Source organism: Carassius auratus, chromosome 17, assembly GCF_003368295.1.
Source record: "Carassius auratus strain Wakin chromosome 17, ASM336829v1, whole genome shotgun sequence".
Classification (NCBI taxonomy): domain Eukaryota; kingdom Metazoa; phylum Chordata; class Actinopteri; order Cypriniformes; family Cyprinidae; genus Carassius; species Carassius auratus.
In genome coordinates, this window is record NC_039259.1 from 11,009,267 (window position 1) to 11,026,724 (window position 17,458).

At 38.0% G+C, this 17,458-nt stretch overlaps 1 protein-coding gene across 4 annotated transcripts in view; it reads right to left on the reverse strand.

Annotated features, from left to right (window-relative positions):
* Positions 1–996: 996 nt before the first annotated feature.
* Positions 997–17,458, reverse strand: part of prox1a (prospero homeobox 1a) — a 34,656-nt gene continuing 18,194 nt past the window's right edge. For 3 of the 4 annotated variants that reach the window (XM_026285791.1, XM_026285790.1, XM_026285792.1), the window contains exon 5: positions 997–5,128. In XM_026285791.1, the coding sequence (XP_026141576.1) occupies positions 4,940–5,128 (189 nt within the window). In that variant the 3' untranslated portion in view covers positions 997–4,939. The remainder of the gene's footprint in view (positions 5,129–17,458) is intronic. The other variant, XM_026285793.1, reaches the window with a different exon arrangement.

Below are 17,458 nucleotides of genomic sequence, written 5' to 3' on the forward strand. Positions count from 1 at the left end.
GTATCAGACTATAAATTACAGCAGCGGCCGCCCCGCTTCCCTCTACAACGCCGCACCAGCCACAATAACACGAGCACTGCTCTTTTCTCCCCACGCACACCTTTTTCCGCCCTCTTTCTTTGCAATTAAGATCGAACATTGACGTGCGTATTTGAAGCACTTTATTTGTTCATTTATTTTTATCTCCGTTTCAGATTGTTCATATTAATCTGACTTAAATGACCCTGTTCTGATGTTTTGACAAAGACAACTTCATCAAGAAATGTCCACCGTGATATTTGATGAAGTGAAACCACCAATGGGTTTATTAAGCATGAATCAAAGATTGTTGGGAAAAAAAACAGGTCTGATTGGGAATTAGATTTAAAAATACCTAGAAACATTTCTTAGCATAATGTTGATCATCTAAAATAAGTCCTTTGTTTTCGCAGCAAGAAAGATAGAAGTGGCTTTTTTTGGGAGAATTTAGAAGCAGAAATGTAATTTTTATAAAATACCCTACAGTGTTCCTTATGTTAAAACTTTATTAAGTGGTAAAGTCACTCTCTAGATTTTTGCATTGCTTATAGAATTGTAAGTGTTACACTGTCATGGTAATATATATATATATATATATATATATATATATATATATATATATATATATATATATATATATATATATATATATACATGTTAAAGTCTTGTGGCTGTACTTTTGAAACAGAATTTTATTATTGGCTGTGCTATGCTATTTCAACATTATTTACTTCCATTGTAACCCAGATTTTAGCTTTTTTTATTTTTTATTATTGTATTCAACAAAGTTTTTTTTTTTTAAATGAATTTAACTTGAACCCAAATATTACTTTAAGCCCAAAACTGGGCTATAAGAATATCTCCACATTTTACATCCTATCAGTTCTTCTGGCATCACCGGCAACTCCAAATCTCCTTGGTTTTCTCTGATTAGCATGCTGATCTAAATGATGACAAATGGCAAAAGGAAACACCTGATCTAGGACTTAGTTTTTATTTTGCACAAGCTTGCATATATACTGCACATACATTCAGTTCCGAGGAGATGGAAGGCACACGAGGCACTTTGACTACTGTATTGTGTAGGTGGTAAAAAGCAAAGGTAAAATTCTGATTAAGTGATTAGAAATAAAAACTTCAAAACACACAATTTTGTCACCTTCCAAACAAGATAGAAGAAAAGTTTTGTTGTACATCTTTTTTTTTTCTTTCCTTTTTTTTTTTTTTTCAAGCGTCTCTTATGACTACAGTGTTTGAAATTACAATGGCTACCTGGACATATATGTCTCTTTATGTCTCTACAGAGTTAAGGAGTTTAGGAGGGTGTTTAAATTGTCTCTGTCTACCAAAGAATATTACAAGAAATCCCCAGAAATACCAAAAATTGTACACCATCACCAAATAAATTATGATAAATTAAACCAATAAATTATGAAACTTCTGCATGACAAATTGACAACAAAATCCACAATGCTATCCCGTTAACAATGTATGTGTATCCTTCAAAATGTATCAAAGAAAATTGTAACAGTTTCAGCTGGAATTACCATACTAGAATCAAATAATTATTTCATACAAAAAAGCATAACAATGCTATTTACATCATATTGCTAAATCATAAAAAGGCAGTGTTTTCTCAATTTCGTTTATATTTACATACATGTCAAAGCCAGTGAAATCATGTTTAAAACCCTTTTCTGGGAGCACACACCTCATAAATACAGCATCAAATCTACAAAGAGAAACACTTTGCATTCAGTACAAATAATTGTTCCCCTTCCCAGAAATATAGTCATATACAAAGTTTCTTTCTTCCTTTTCTCTTTGTAACATCTTTCTTTGTAATAAAAAACAGTCCCAAACTGAGTTTGGCAATTGATTTGTACAGATCACTACATGACAGTTTTTTTTTTTCTTCCATTGCTTGAAAACAAATAAAAAAAATCGTATGTCAAATGTAAATGCGCAATAGTGTATCACAAGTGAGATGAAACTTTGATTCAAGGTTATTTCAGTTTTTCTCTTCTTCTATAGTGTCCTTAATGGAGTGCGAAATGTACACAGCTACATTTAGGATTTTCGACAAAAAGCAACAAATGACCCTGTGTAACCACGCAAACAGATCCATCTCATATCAAATGAATGCAGACCGATCGAGAACACCTTTGACGGACAAACCTGAAGAGGTGGTGAGATGAAGGGGAGAAGACAGTCGACTGAGAGCAACTCGAAACATTTAAAACATAACATCATCATAACACTTCTAAAAGTACAATAGCAAGAAAAAAAAAGAATTGAGATGTCGAACATAACCTCCCTCTGGTTTGTCTTAAAGATGCAGTACAGTGATAAATACAAATAAAAGTTCAAAAAGAGAAACAATAGATAAAGAAAATAAACAGAAGTCCTTATGGGAACTAAAACTAACGTACTACCATGCGTGTATATCACACACTCCCTGCAAACACGCACATGCACAGGTAAGCACGCACACACACACACACTTATGCACACGTATTGCCTCTGTGCTACGTTAAATGGCTTAAAGTACATCAGATTGGTGTGGATCTAAGCGTCATACTTGTTCATCTTCAAATGAGCTGTAAAAATGTGTTTCCTGGACTTTGCATGCATGTAGTTCATTACCCAGAACCTCTTACTGAGGGTATTTTGTTTCAAAACAAGGAAAATATACCCCTCCGTTTCAATGTGTGCTATTTTGTTCTAGATTTTTATGCCTCTTTGAGGATTTAGAAGTCAAATCGTATCAGTTCTGTTACATTTTGCGTTAAATATAAATATAAAAAAAGAGAAATAAATTTGCTGGTGTAATTGACTTTAGGCACAGGCAATTATCAGATTCATCAAGTGTGTAAATCACAAAATGCCTGTTTGTATGGTTGAATATGAACAGCTGAATTCGACTAAGCACCACTTTATGCACAAATTGATTTCACTTTTAGTGGCAAAGCATCACCTTTAAATGAATGAATAGGGATAACAGAATTCCTTACGATTTGAAAGAATCGTTTATTTATCACAATGCATGTAAAGGAGAACGCATGTCAGCACAGCCTTGCAAGATACTTGAGAATAGAAAGGGGCCAAACATCTCCTAACTTTGTTTTTGGGTTTGTTTTTCCTTCTCTTTACAATGCATAGTGAATAGCTTGGCATTTTGTGTGTTGTCCGGGGGCTGTGGATGATGCCAGCCCTGGCGACAGAATGACAGCACCTCATGCTCTTTTGTGCCCATTAATCTAGAAGTCAGCAGGTTTTTTAAGGCATTGTGCTGACAATAATTGCCGGCCTGCGTTTCAATTCATCAGCTGGATTTACCCAATGCAAACGGCACAGGCTTCCAGAGCAGATCACATGTCCAGCCCTTGCCCTCTACTGCCGACTCTTATTTATGAACTAGGAAGCGATGCACAAAGAGTCTGAAGGCCCTCTTTTCTTTTGTGGACACTGTTTTGATAAGAAACTGTGCTTTTTTCCTCTAGGGTAGGGTAATCTTTGTAATTGGTTACATGTGTATGGATCTCTTAGCAGGCTTAGCTTCTAAAATTCAATTCAAAGACCTTCATATGATTCATAAAAATGTACAATTGAACTCAAACAAAGTCTCTCGCTGACACGAAGTTTCACTACTGATAAACTGTACACTGCCATAGCATAATCAGATGATTGTGAATATTAAGCAAATCTGTACATTTCTAACAAATAAACTATGTACAATCCAGTACGTAGAAAGCAAAAAAAAAAAAAAAAAAAAAAAACTTTCACTTTCGCAAATGTTCAAATAACTATTATCAGCCTGTGTAAACCAAACTTGAGATAATCTACCAAATTTACGGGCCAATTATTGAGGTGTTCCCAGCTAGCAGGTGGAGAAAATCAACAACAACAATTCTCTTGTCTTGACGCCGTACGGCACGCGTTTGTGTTTGTGAATTACGGTGTATGTATGAGAGTGGTCTGTGTGTGTGTGTGTGTGTTTATGTGAGCAGTTGTGACAGCGTGCTTTTTATGAGCAAGAATGGTTTCTCAGTGGGAAGGCGTCCATTTTTTTTTTTTGTGCCGAACTGGCTTGCCCCAGTATGAAATGGCCATGTTGCTTAGTTACAAGAGAGGCTGCTCCGTAAAGGAAAAAAAAAACCTACGAGTAGGCCTCCCTCCCCAGAGCCAGTGCTATCAATGTGGACACAAAACACAAGAACATTGGACCCTAGCCAACATAGAAGAATGGCTAAACCAAAAAAACAAAAACAGTTAATGCTGTTTCTTTCAAGAATAACATCAAATATATATATATGTATATATATATATATATTATATATGAATTTCCCACATAGAAAATGTATACCCCTCTTTATTATTATTATCATTTTTTTTGTCCAAAGAATAATTTATTTTCTGTAGCATTGCCATGAGAAACAAGAATACCACATGTCAATTTTTTTGTCTTTCTTTTCCTTTCTTCTATTTTTGCAGCAAGCATTAATAACATTAATGGTAATAATTATATTAATCATAAATAATAATTACATCTATACAAGCTACAAATGCAAGTCTTATTCAGCAATAGTAAAACCATCACACATTGCAAACATCCGGGGATAAAACAAAGCCCTCAACAAAATGATGACCAATAAAAGAGAGAAAATCAGGTGTCAGTTCCATTTGTTAACCATCGTGTGGCGAACATAGTAATGCCCGTTTTAAAGGCAAGGGAAAAGGGGGTAAGGATTGAATACAGTCAAAACAATCAAGGATTTCATAGACTTTCCCAAAAAGAAAAAAAAAGAAAAAAACTGCTAAGTCATTCAAAATTAGCCGGGACTTAAAAATAGGAATGCTACCTCTTACTTTGTAAAGATTCTGGAAATAAGGGATGATACTTGGTAAGCATTTCAAATCACTACTCGTGCAGAAGCTCCTGCAGACAATTGGGAGATTTGAAAATCTCTGGGACCTCACTGTCCAGCTTGCAGATGACCTTGTATATGGCCTTCTTCCAGGAAGGATCAACATCTTTGCCTGCCACAATGGCATTGAAAAACTCCCGTAACGTGATCTGTGCCACTTCCAGGAATCGCTCCGGAACCTGCTGATACACAAGGAGACAATGACATTAATAAACATATTAGGTTTCAATCCCAAGTCTCTGATTAAGAAAAGAAAAGAAAAGAAAGAGGAAAAAGAAAAAGAGATAAGTAAAAAGGAACAGGGAAATAAGATTCTGTACTGAGACATCAAGAACGGAAAGACCCTTCTGTTAGAAAATGCAAAGAGAAGTGTTGGGCTGCCTTTTATGAGAGGACATAGAGAACGGCCCCAAACATCGTCATTACACTAATTCCTCTTTGTTTCAGTCGCTGAAACATATTCTGGTGGTGCTGACTTAAATGCATGTGTGTTTAGACTTTCAAATCTTTAATATCAATTGTCTTTCCTTTTTTGTGTGTGTGTCTAACTGCACCATTAGGGGACGTGAAAATATTTAATAGCGTTTGAATGGTTACAGTGAAAAAAGCAACAAGATGTTTTTTTTTTTTTTCTAATCACATAACAACACCTTACAGTCAATATTTTGAACGTGGCTGAATTTGTGAGGTTGTAACCAAGAGGAACTTATTGGGTTAAACATTACCTGAGCTGTTCCTCTTTTAGAGTCTACTTCCTAGAGGGAACGAAACATAATTTGTTGACTTCCCTTTATTTGACACAAGATTGTTAGCAATGTCTCATAAAATGTCTTTTTGTCTCAATATGCTTCCACTTCTAGAAGGGGAAGGAGAAGATTCTGCCACTGACAGCGGTCCATAAAATACTAAATTCTTCTTTGCTTCTTGTCAAGTTCCCATGAAACTAGATTCTGTGTTAAACTTATTGTTTGGGCCCCAATTTTCAGACCAAAGTTGTAGCCTCTATCACAGGTAGAGGAGTTCAACAGAAATTAATCTGTAAACTCTGTGCTTTGGACAAGGTCTGGACCTCTAACTGCAGTGTTTTTCCAAAATCAGGTAGCATGTAGGGCGCTACTGAGGAGTTTGTTTTCTACAACCAGAACACATCCTTTCTGGCGTGAGGTTGTTGTTCATGAGAGAGGGCCAAGACCGGGGGCGTACTGTAGACTGGCCCTGTGATCTCTTTAGCACCAGTGACAGTACCTCTCTGCTAACACTATAGAGATGATTAGCCAGGCAAGGAACTAAGTCACCTCCCCTACAGCTAGACAAGACACTTCCCAGACATGGTGCTTACTGCCACACACACTCACAAACACCCACCCCGCTCGAACACAGATGGAGAAGCAGGCACGCAAACAGAAGCAGACACAAAGGTTGCAAAAACATAATGCTGTCATATTAAAAGTGTTTCTACAGGCCGCATTTGAGGGACGCATTAGGAATGCTTAAATGGATAGCTCACTTAAAAATTCTAACATTCACCTTTATGTTGTTCCAAACCTGTATGACTTTATCTTCTTTGGAACTCAAAATATGTTTATTTATTTTTTTTATCATAGAATGGATGTCAGTGCAGTCTAGTGTTGTTCTGGACCCCATTTACTTTCATTTTATGGACAGTTCAAACTATCTTATTTTTTGTCTCATTCTTCATTAGTATCTATTTAAGATGCTTTTGAGGGTGTGGAAAGATCCAGAGCAGTTTTTCCTCCAACCATCCCGAATCAGTGTTTTCGCAACAAAGCTCATGACACCATCTACTATTCATCCTCCACTGCAAGGTTAAAGTTGCAGTCCTATAGTTGGTTTTTATCAACGCAGCCCTCCCCTGTGCCTGTGGATCGGGATCAGCGCTTAGTTTGGCATCAGTGCTATCAATCAGACCCTGACTGCTCCTCAAAGGCCCTGCCAGGTGAGCAGTTGTCTGGACAAAGAATCTCATGCATGCGATCCACACCATCCCCAGCTCCCTTTTTTTCCATTAAGTGTGTTAAATATACTGTCATCAAAGGCATACCCTTGTCTGAAAGGCCTTGACCAGTGTGGAAGATGTTTCACTCTGCCGCCACAATCATAAGTGCTTGACTTTTGGTTGTGATGCGATATTAAATTATAGCATAGCTATAAATACTGAACTTATAATGGCAGTTAAACTAGATGGTATGATTCACTGGAGTGTAGTTGATGGCTTGATTGTGATTGTGTTTATATGCTGTAACGTGCTCTAGCCTGCCTCCCTTTTTTGATGTGTTGCGGTGTTAGGGAGTAAATAGCTACAAGTAGCGACATTGCTAACTGAATTGTGTAACATAATATCATAGCTTATCCAGTAACAAGCTGCTGTTTTCAATGAGTAGCATTGGGACGTATTGAGAAGTCATCCCTTTTCATTCATCCTCAGGACAGAAATTAAGATATTTTTTTATGAAATCTGGTTACTGACCCTCCATAGGCACAATGCAAATGACACGTTCAAGGCCCAGAGAGTTCCACGTGACATAGGTTGTTTAACCGTAATTTTTTCGAAGCTACAAGAATAATTGTTGTTTGCAACGAAAACAAAAATAATGACTTTATTCAACAATTTCTTATTTTCTGTGTCAGACTATGACGCGAATTCGCAATTGTACCACTACGCATGCATGTGCTTTCCTCTCTTTGCAAACAAAATTTCATCAAAAATATTGTGTTCTGAAGAATACAAAGAACAAAGGTCTTACAGGTTTGAAACAACATGTGGGTGAGTAATTCATGCTCAGATTTTTCCTTTTCGGGACTATCCCTTTAATTGATTCATTTGAAACATCACTCAATTTGTGTTTTTAGAACTGTCTCTTTCAAATAGCATTGTGATGGTTCAATATGATGATTCATTTGAATTAACTGGTTCAAAAATGTTTTATGGATTCATTTGTGATTAGCACTACATTTGTGATTCTGTTCAGACGATGTAGGGAGTTGTTTAGTTTTATCTGTTTAGTTTAAATTTATTTGTATTCAAATTTGATTGTTTTCAAAAATAAATCTTACATAATTTATATATATATAGTGAATAATTTACATTGTTTAGATATATCAACCTCTTATATCGCTCGCTACTTTTCCACCTTGTAGTGTAACCTGGTATGTTTTCTCACAGGCAGCTTGACTGCTTTAAATTACAAGTACCTTCCAACTGTTTCAAAGTATCTCTGCAACACTGCTGTGCCTGAACTATGTCCGTCTCAAACGGGTGACATTTTTGTACAGTGCTGTACAGTAATTTCTCCCCTCCTCCTCTCTTTCTCCTGGGGCAAGATCATAGGAAGGGAGGGGGAAGAGAAGAGAAGAGGAGATAAAAAAATCCTGCCCAAGTTCTTTTGGCCAGAGCTCTGTCTCCTTCTACTTCTCCCTCCCCGAGGGGCACAGCCTTCAGGGGTCATTTGTTTGATTATGCTGACTGTCCCCAGCCTCGGCAGTACACAATAAAGGCCTGACATAGCAGCCTGCTTGCCTTCTGTGTCCTGCAGATACTCATCACGAGTGTCAGGACATACCAAGGTTAGTGGTCACTGGGACGGCGCTCATAGGCGAAGGGCTTGCCAAACGCACTTGGCTGATGAATGAATGTCACATGGAATGGAGGGGGTGAGAAAGAAAAAGAGAAGAGAGGTGGTGGTGTGGGGTGGGGGGGATTACAAAGGTTATAGATATCCAACCTCCCCAACACCCCAACTCACAACATACCCTCTCCCCTATTTTTTTTTTCACGCTTTTTATAAGTCTTCCACCCCCTCAGACAATGGCCAACAGCTTTCTGGAAAAACAACAGAATAATTGCACACAGGAAGAAAGAAAAAAGTGATAAAGGTGCCTTTCTCAAATTTGTGTGGTCTCAGAAGGGAGTCTGTTTCTTTTGGATGCTACCATAGTCCCTTAAAGGCTAGCCAGTCTGCTTTCAGCCAGCTATATTACCAAATTGTTCAAATCTATTGCCAAGACTGTGTAAAATAAAATATTTAGATTCAACAATAAAAAAGCTTAATTCCATATCTATGCTACATATTATTTGATGTACATGCAATACCTAGAAAAAGTAATTACCTTAAAAATAGTGTAGCATAATGGGATAGATTTTCCCAAAACAAGCTAGAGTTTTCAACAAGTTGTGGTGTAGCTTGACAAAATGTCTCTCTTGACTAGCATAATAATGAAGTCTGAATCTTTTCAGTGATTTAGTTCAATTGGATGATTCAATTTTAGTGAACCGGTAAAGAATGATTAATTAATTAGTTTAATCATCTCTCACTTTCTTTAAGCTACTTTTTTTTACTTAATGCAAATGCAAGTCCTAAACTTGATTGGCTCTTTTAATTGAAAGACGAGGATTCCATTGATCCCCTTTAAAATATCTGATACGCAATTGTGTGGAGCAGGCGTGTGCCCCTGTTTATTGCTAATGTGAAGATTTTATAGCTAATAGATTTGTCTTTATCCTATTTGTGAGAGATATGTTCACATCAAATCTGATTCCTTTGCGTAGCCATTGACGCTAACGTAGGGTAAAGCCCAGGAGTGCTGCATTGCTAAGAATATTCCTGTGAGGAATTTCTCCAACTCATTTTTTTTACCATAAAAGGGCAGTAAAATGCTGACTAGGGAAGAAGACAATGTCAAGGAGAAAAGGGTATTGGTATTTTGGATCCTCTTGACTGCTTGCCTTGGAAAGAGGGAGAGAGACAGAGGAAAAGAGAGAGAGAGAGAGAGGGAGAGGGAGAGTTATTCTTGTCACAAACCCTTTTGTCTGCATCTGCTGACTGCTTGCCCATAGCCAGCAGCATGCTTTAACTGTTTTGTCACCTCCTCGCCTCACACGGATCAGCTGTTGTTCTTTTGTTACGGCTATTGTGTAGGCTAAGCCTCTAAGGCCGCTCTGCTGTGCGGTAAACACAGCTGAATCGCACGGCAGACAATTCCACATCAATATTTCATATGCCCTCTTTAGGACTCCTGATTCAGTCAAGTTGAGAGGAAAAATACATCGGGCGCAGTTTAAATGGCCCACAGAGCCCTCGGAGAAAATTAATACTAATAAATAAAACACTATGTGAGTCGGTGGCTGCCTTGTTTTGCGCATGCTGTCACGCTGTGTTTCGCTTCTTGGCTGTAGATGATATGAAAGTGTGAAAAGCGTAAGTGATTACTCAATTACTTCCAGCAGATCAAACTTCCAATTTACTCTGCTATACGTGGTAATACGTCATATTAATATACTAATGTCCCTGAAACAACATTATCGGCCGAAGGAATATTCTGGGTTCAGGGTTCAAGGTTCAAGTTGACAGCGTTTGTGGCATAATGTTGATGAAATAAAAAAAAAAAGTGAAGTCGACTTAAAGCAGAAATCTTGGTTACAGAAGTTGAAGGGATTGGACCAGTGCAAACATGAAAATATTAATTGTTTCGATGATATAGCCACAAAATGTGAACAATTTGAGTGTTAATAAAATTTTAGTGTGAGAAAATGGCTTGGTAACCATTAATGTGTAAAGTAAAATGCAACTTTACGACTTCATTGTCTTGTCAAAGCAATGTCATATACTCTAAAACCCTAAACTGACAATTATCCAAGTGAAAAATACAGAAGTTTAAACTTTTTTGTATGTGTGTGTAAAATTACCCAGCTTCATATTTCTGTTATCATATCCTCAAAAAAATTGTCCCAATGATTTCTCTTTGAACTTTTTTTTTTTTTTTTTTAAGAAAAGGAGGGACAAATGATGCCACAATTTCTGTCAATTAAGCTCAATTTGTATTGAAAAAATCACTTTTGTGGGATTTTATTATTTGAATATCATTACAAATAAGACTAGCTGGCCACTGGTTCCTGCCCCCCAGCTTGATCAGTTTTCTGGCAGCTCTGCATCCTCAGCGCTGCTGTTGCCAAAGATGAGAGGACACATGAAAAGAAAAATTATATCGCCCGTCCACTGAGAAGCACAAGACAAGAAGTGAAAGGGGGACATGTACAGCAGTCATAATCAGAAACCCTGGTACTTCAACCAGCATTCATTCACCCCACTGAATGTGCACTTGGGCCCTCTATACAAACTGCCCCCGAATCAACTCTGTTTGTTGGGTAAATATTGATTGAGGAGAGACTTACCTCCTGATAACTGCCATACAAATCAAGGACTGCGTGGGGAGGGGGAGGAGGGCTGAGCGAGTGCGTGTGTGGGAAATTTCATAGATGAGTACCACAGATGAAGACACGGTCTGTCAAACTTCTGTATCTCAAAAGACCACAGCGTGGGGAACTGAGAGCCCAGACCCACTTTCTGTCCCCTGCTAAGATTCTCTTCTTGGGAAGAAAGTCCTGGTTTCCTCACCAGAGTTAATCATTAAAGGGGAAGAGTGTACTTTCCATTTCATTGCGGCTCCTGTTTGATGTTGCCTGTGTTTGGAGCCGGTGTATCTCACTGCTTGTATTTGCTCAGGCCAAGCCATCCAGTCAAAGGTGATAAATTCACCTGCTGGCCAGTAAGATTTCTCAGAGATCGTTGAAGAGAAAAATAGTGGTCTCACAAGTCTAAAACATTTTGTTTAAGCGCTAATGATGCAGTTGTATTGTTAACAAATTTAGGTCAATATTTAGCCTAATGATAATGCAACACAAATAATAATAAAAAGAAGAAGAAGAAAAACTGTTTAATAAATTTTTTCCCCCACTAATTTCTATTCTGAGGACAGCCTGTCCCTAACATTTCTTACTTCATCATAATCATAATTTCCCATCTCAAACTTTAATCTGAGAAGTGAACACTTCCCTTTATACTTTTTAAAAAAGTATCCATATATCGCAGTAAAAAAACCAACCCAAAAAATTAAATGCAGTAAATACCATAGACTCTTTCAGGAGGTCGAGGTGTTTTTTTTTGGGAGATAATGGATTGACAGAGAGCAAACAAGTCTCAAGGCCAGGGGGCTGAAAGCATAAGAGTCCACCCCACTCGCCTCCCACCCATTCCCTCTCAGTTTCCCTCTATCACTGCTTGTCCGGGAGCTTGACTGAACTTCAAAAGAACAACATCACACTGAACGCGAAACGTTACACTGAACGCTGGACATTCGGCTCCAGCTAATCAATAGCACATAGAAAGCAAAACCTTGCAGTTTGATAAACTCTTGGCTGGAGTGTCAATCAAGCAAACAGATTGCATGTTTCCCTCTCTGATAAAGATTCTTTCAAAACCCACTGTGATGCAACTGAGCTCCACAAACTGTCCCGACAACCTTGAAGCAGGCCTAGGTTCTCACTGCAGATGCTGGACAAACATACGCATGCTGCTGCTGATTCTGCATTGGCCTTGATGAAAACTATTTTTCATACTTAAGAAAACTTTGAGCAAGCACCATATGCCCATTTCTCAAGGCAAGCTGGCACATAGTGAGTGTGTGTGTGAGTGGATATATTTGCGCTCACCTTTAAATAAGGTCATTCCCTGGTTAGTTGGTTTTTTTTTTTTTTTTTTTTTTTTACACAGAAGACGAAACAAGCATTATAAAAGTAATTGCTCAGCCAAAAAAAAAAAAGGAAAAATATATATATATATATTTACTCACTTTTTTTCGTGTTGAATCAAAAGGAGAACTTTTTAAGAATACGTTAATAAGAATATTATCATGAATAATATGAGGTTGATTCAGTTCTGGTTTGCACTGGTCTGGTTTTACAAATAACAGAATGGTTATTCTGTAAACAACGGCTTATAATTTAATTCTGTTGTCACAAAGAGTTGTCAGATGCTTTTTATATATATATTTTTATGATATCTTTTTGAAGCTTGAATGCATTGCGATTTCATTGAGAAAGAAGGGCTATTAAATGTAAAGGGAAGAAAGAAAGTCATAGAGCTTTGGAACAAGAGTGAGTTATAATGAGTTTTCATTTGTGGATGAACTATTCTTTTAATGAAGACTGTTTATTATGCCAAATCTGATTGGCCATATGATCACGATGTCCTTTCGCCCTTCTATATCATTGCATTTACTAAAGCAAACAATGCCACAATGACATGTGCACTTCAAATTCAGGGGCACTAGGTCTCTGACCTAGAGGAGGGTCTGGGTTCAAACCTGCTTGGGCTAAAGGTTATGAAGTCATTTGTCTCAAATTGCAGTTGAACCCTATGAAAGAAGAGAGTGTTTGAGGGAGGGAGAGAGAGAAAGAGGGACATCTGGAGGAGAAGGAGGGGGGAGAGGGAGGACAGAATGGCCTAAGGACTGGAGCAGGCAGGAGGAGGAGAAAGGCAGCTTGGAGTTGGGTCTTTCTTGTCTGGCTGAAGAAAGGATCTGGCACCGAGACTAATGAAGAGAAGAGGGAGGGAGACAGGGACGGGGCGGTTGGGTGGGAGATGTGCCAGGGTTTGGAGAAAGCCGTGCACGAATGCTACAGATGTGTTTGAACCCCCTGGAGCAAAATAATGACATAATCACCAGTGGTGTCACTGAGCAGACTGCACACAAGGTGACATGAGAGAACATGGAAGGAGGCCCGTCTAGTCCGTGGAAGAACTTTCCATCAAAAGCTATTTGTAGGGAGCCATAAAGACTGGCAGTGGCACCGGCAGGTGCTTCTCTCAGTTTGTGCCACTTCAGGAACTTATCTGTAGAAGGAAGGAGTTCCAGCGAGCTTGCAGGCTCTTTAGAAGCTACTTAAAGCCCTGTTTATGTTCTGTCACAGGTCCCTTCATGACAACAGAATTCCAGCCCATGACAGGCAGCACTTAACACTGAGAGGCAATTAAAGGAAGTGGATATTCAGGACCACAATGTCACACTTTAGGGCAGGAAGCATGTGATGCTTGTTGGTGGGATATGGTCAAGTTCATCCCGTGATTTTAATAAAAAAATTAAAAAATAAATACATTAAAAATGTTTTTACACATTACACTGTATTTTTATATACTGCAAAAATCTTTACTGTTTTGCCTACATAAATTCTAAATAAATTTTACATTAATTACATTTTACAGTAACTACATCAACTTTATAATGTAACGAGTTCAGGAAAAGATATTCATCATTCAATTTGCTAAAGATTACATTTAACAGTTTTATTAAATCATTTCTGTTTTAAAGATTAACTTTAAGTGTTAGATGGTGGCAAAAGTAATTAAATTACAGTTAGCCTAAATATCCAACAAAATCTCCAATCAGTATGGTACCCATACATTGTGTATCCCTACTTCAACAAAATCTATTGAGGAAAATAAAACAAGAACAAAAAAAGTCTTAAAGTAAAAATACATAAAACTAGAAAAAAAGTACATTTTATATACATTTATTTAGCTTTAAAGTTATTTAATATTTTTACTAGAAAAAACAAGATAAAGATAGTGTAATTTTTTGTATGTGGGGTTTTATATTTATATTTATAAGTATGTGGGGAAGAAATAAACTTGAACAGTATGTACTACATCTATAATTTATTCTGCATGTGCCAGTGTGTTTGTATGTATGTGTGTGTGTGTGTGTGTGTGTGTGTAGTAGTTTTCTTTGGCTGGTGCTAAAGACTGCAGGGCTTGATCCCTCTGTGCAACTTAGTGACCATTAATAAGTCATTTTGTCTGGAAAAAAAAACATTGCCTGAAAGCATCACACACTCTTATCTAATTTCGGTCTCTGTTTCTCTGAGTAATATACAATATAGATTGCCTACAGCAGTTTGGCTTTAAGTCCCTCTGAACTGCCATCACCAGACAGTTAGGCTGAAAAAACTCTTTGTGTTCGGTAAGCAAAGCAGTATAAAGTAGGTGTGCTTTCGTTGCACCTTCCATTATGAATTATTAAATTACATCTCCTTGTTGATGTTGCTGTTTGTGCTAGTAACACATAAAAGATAAGTCTTTAATGCAGATTTGATGGCAGCGATTACGCCGTCCCTGGGTAAGTACAGTCAAGGCCATTGGATGTAATGTGCTGTACTGTAGCGTTCTCCAGGTCACCTCCACTAATGATTAACCAACACGCTGAGGAAGTTCAGTTCCCACAAGAGCCGCATGAGAAGAAATCACACAGCCCCTGCGAGTGATCTCATCAACAGAGATACGGGAACAGATATTCCCTTAAATGGCAGGTGAAAGAAAAAAATATTTTTGTCCAACCCGAATACAGTGAAACACACTATCTGCCAGTCTTATTTTAAAATATTTTCTAAAGTGCATTCAATAAAGACTTAAAGAGTGTGAGGCTTATTCTATCAGCGGCCACATTGGGAACAGAACCTAAGTGTCGTCCTATAACTAGATTACTGGAGCTCCTCTGACGTGAAGCATCGTAATAACTAAGCTAATAAGATGGGAGTTTGTTTTCATAGAGTTCTATTACGTTCGGCTGGAGACGTACAATGTGACGGGGAGCCGCCAGGCGTGACATTTATAGCAAAGTGGTAGCGAAAAAAGAGGAAGTGCATTGTAGTCTCCTATCCTTCAGCTCTCCAGTGAAGAATTGATTCAGTGCTGAGCATAAGAGCCTTTTAGTGGCATAGCGCTAAACCAATTGTTTTTGATATTAAAGCATAGAAGTATTTTTATATCCTATTTGTATTATAAGTAAAACATGTTTTAAAATTCTCGTTTATTTGTAAAAAGAGCACTTTTTATCCTGTAATTGTAAGTGTCAGTCCATCAGACAGTATGATCTAATTAGACAGAGGAAGATGATTGTGACCCAAGAGCCCTTGAAGACAATAGTCTGCATCATCTGACCACAGTGACTCTTGATATCACATGACGGGCTAAGGGTTTACCACAGAACACTTATTGTGAGGGGTGCCATCCCAGCTGCATGTGCACTTGCCACACAATAGGGCATCAAGCCGGACTTTGTCTTCAGTTTCATTCAAGCAGATATTTTATATACTTTTGCTGCATATTGGTCGCAGGTTAAATATCACAACAAAAATTGTAATCTTTTGTTGGACATGGTTTTCTGTGCTTTCAGATTAGGGCATAAATGATAAACATATATTTAAACTATTACTAATTTAATTTGAACATTAAATAGAATTACATGTGTGTGAGGTAAATTGTTTTTTAATTTACAGGGATAATGGTTTGACATTTGTAGGTTGAGTTCCACTAAAAGCGTAAACACAGTGGCTCTGTGATGCTTTCAAAACATTACTTTGTTTGTTTGAGCATCCTGACCTGCCTGACAACAGCAACATGGGTTCAACCAATGGCGTGAGTTGGTGAGGACCAATAACAGAAGGGGGAGTGTTCAAGGAAACCTGTTTGAAAACAGTCTTTTAGTTTGTTGATGCTAGTGGCATGTAGAGACAAAAATAATAATGTGAAGAAAATGAGACGTTAAGGGGTTACAACTGTAAGGTTAAGTTAAACCCTTCCTAATTTGTCCTTTAAATGTCCACCACTATCTTATAGCACTGTCTGTAGCTTTGATTGGCGTCATAATGGGAGCGTGAGGTGAGCTGGCTGACCACACTGCAGGTCAGTGTGAGGTCAAAGAGGAAGAATTGAAACCAGAGCCCGATCCTAAGATGTGCTAGTGTAGCGTGGCACAAGCTAGCAGCTCAAAGATAAACAACAGTAAACTAGCCCTCTGTGGGGGAGCTGTGTGTGGACTTGGGAGGCCAGGACCTCCTGGCAGTCACGATGGCAGCTCTCTGCGCTCTTATTGATAACCTTCTTTTCTCATGAGGCAGGGGAGATAATACACTCCTGGAACAAGGGTAAAGGGAGATGAATGTTAGACAATAGACTGTTGCAGTAAAGGGACCATCCGCGCAGTCTTTGAACTTTTCCCCGTCTCCAAAGGACAATTAATAATGAAGGCCTTTGGGGTAGGTCACACCAGGCATGGACAAGAGGAGACGAGAGAAGAAACAAAAGGGAAGAGAAACCTGGAGAAGAGGGGGACGTTGGATAATTGATCTGTTTCGAGGGGGAGAGCGTTGCTGGTTAGAACATCTTATATTGCATCATTTACATTATGTGCTTTTCTTGTAGATATTTTAATGTTTCATCTAGTGTGCAATTTTTAATATAATATTCTACCTTAATATGACATTTTTAGTAATCCTTAGAATTTAAGATTTTCTCTAAAAGTATAAACATAGGTTCTGTTTGTTTGTGTAGCCCAACAACAGCAACACTGGATCTACCAATAGCATGTATTGTGGGCGGGGTCAATCTGTTTGCCAACCAATGGCAGATGAGGGAAGAGTTTGTTAATTAAAGCCATTAATTTTGCAGTTCCATTTGTTGACGCTAGCGGCGCCGAAATTACACACTTCACCTTTAAGTATTCCCTCAACTATAACGGTATCTTTTTAACCTTGGAATTTCACCACGTAAACAAAACTCATATGTGAGTGGGAAACAAAGTCTCAAAGTTTCATTCACTCAATGTGATAATAGTCACAGACACCTGATAGCTTGAAGATACCAAGACGGGGACTCTTG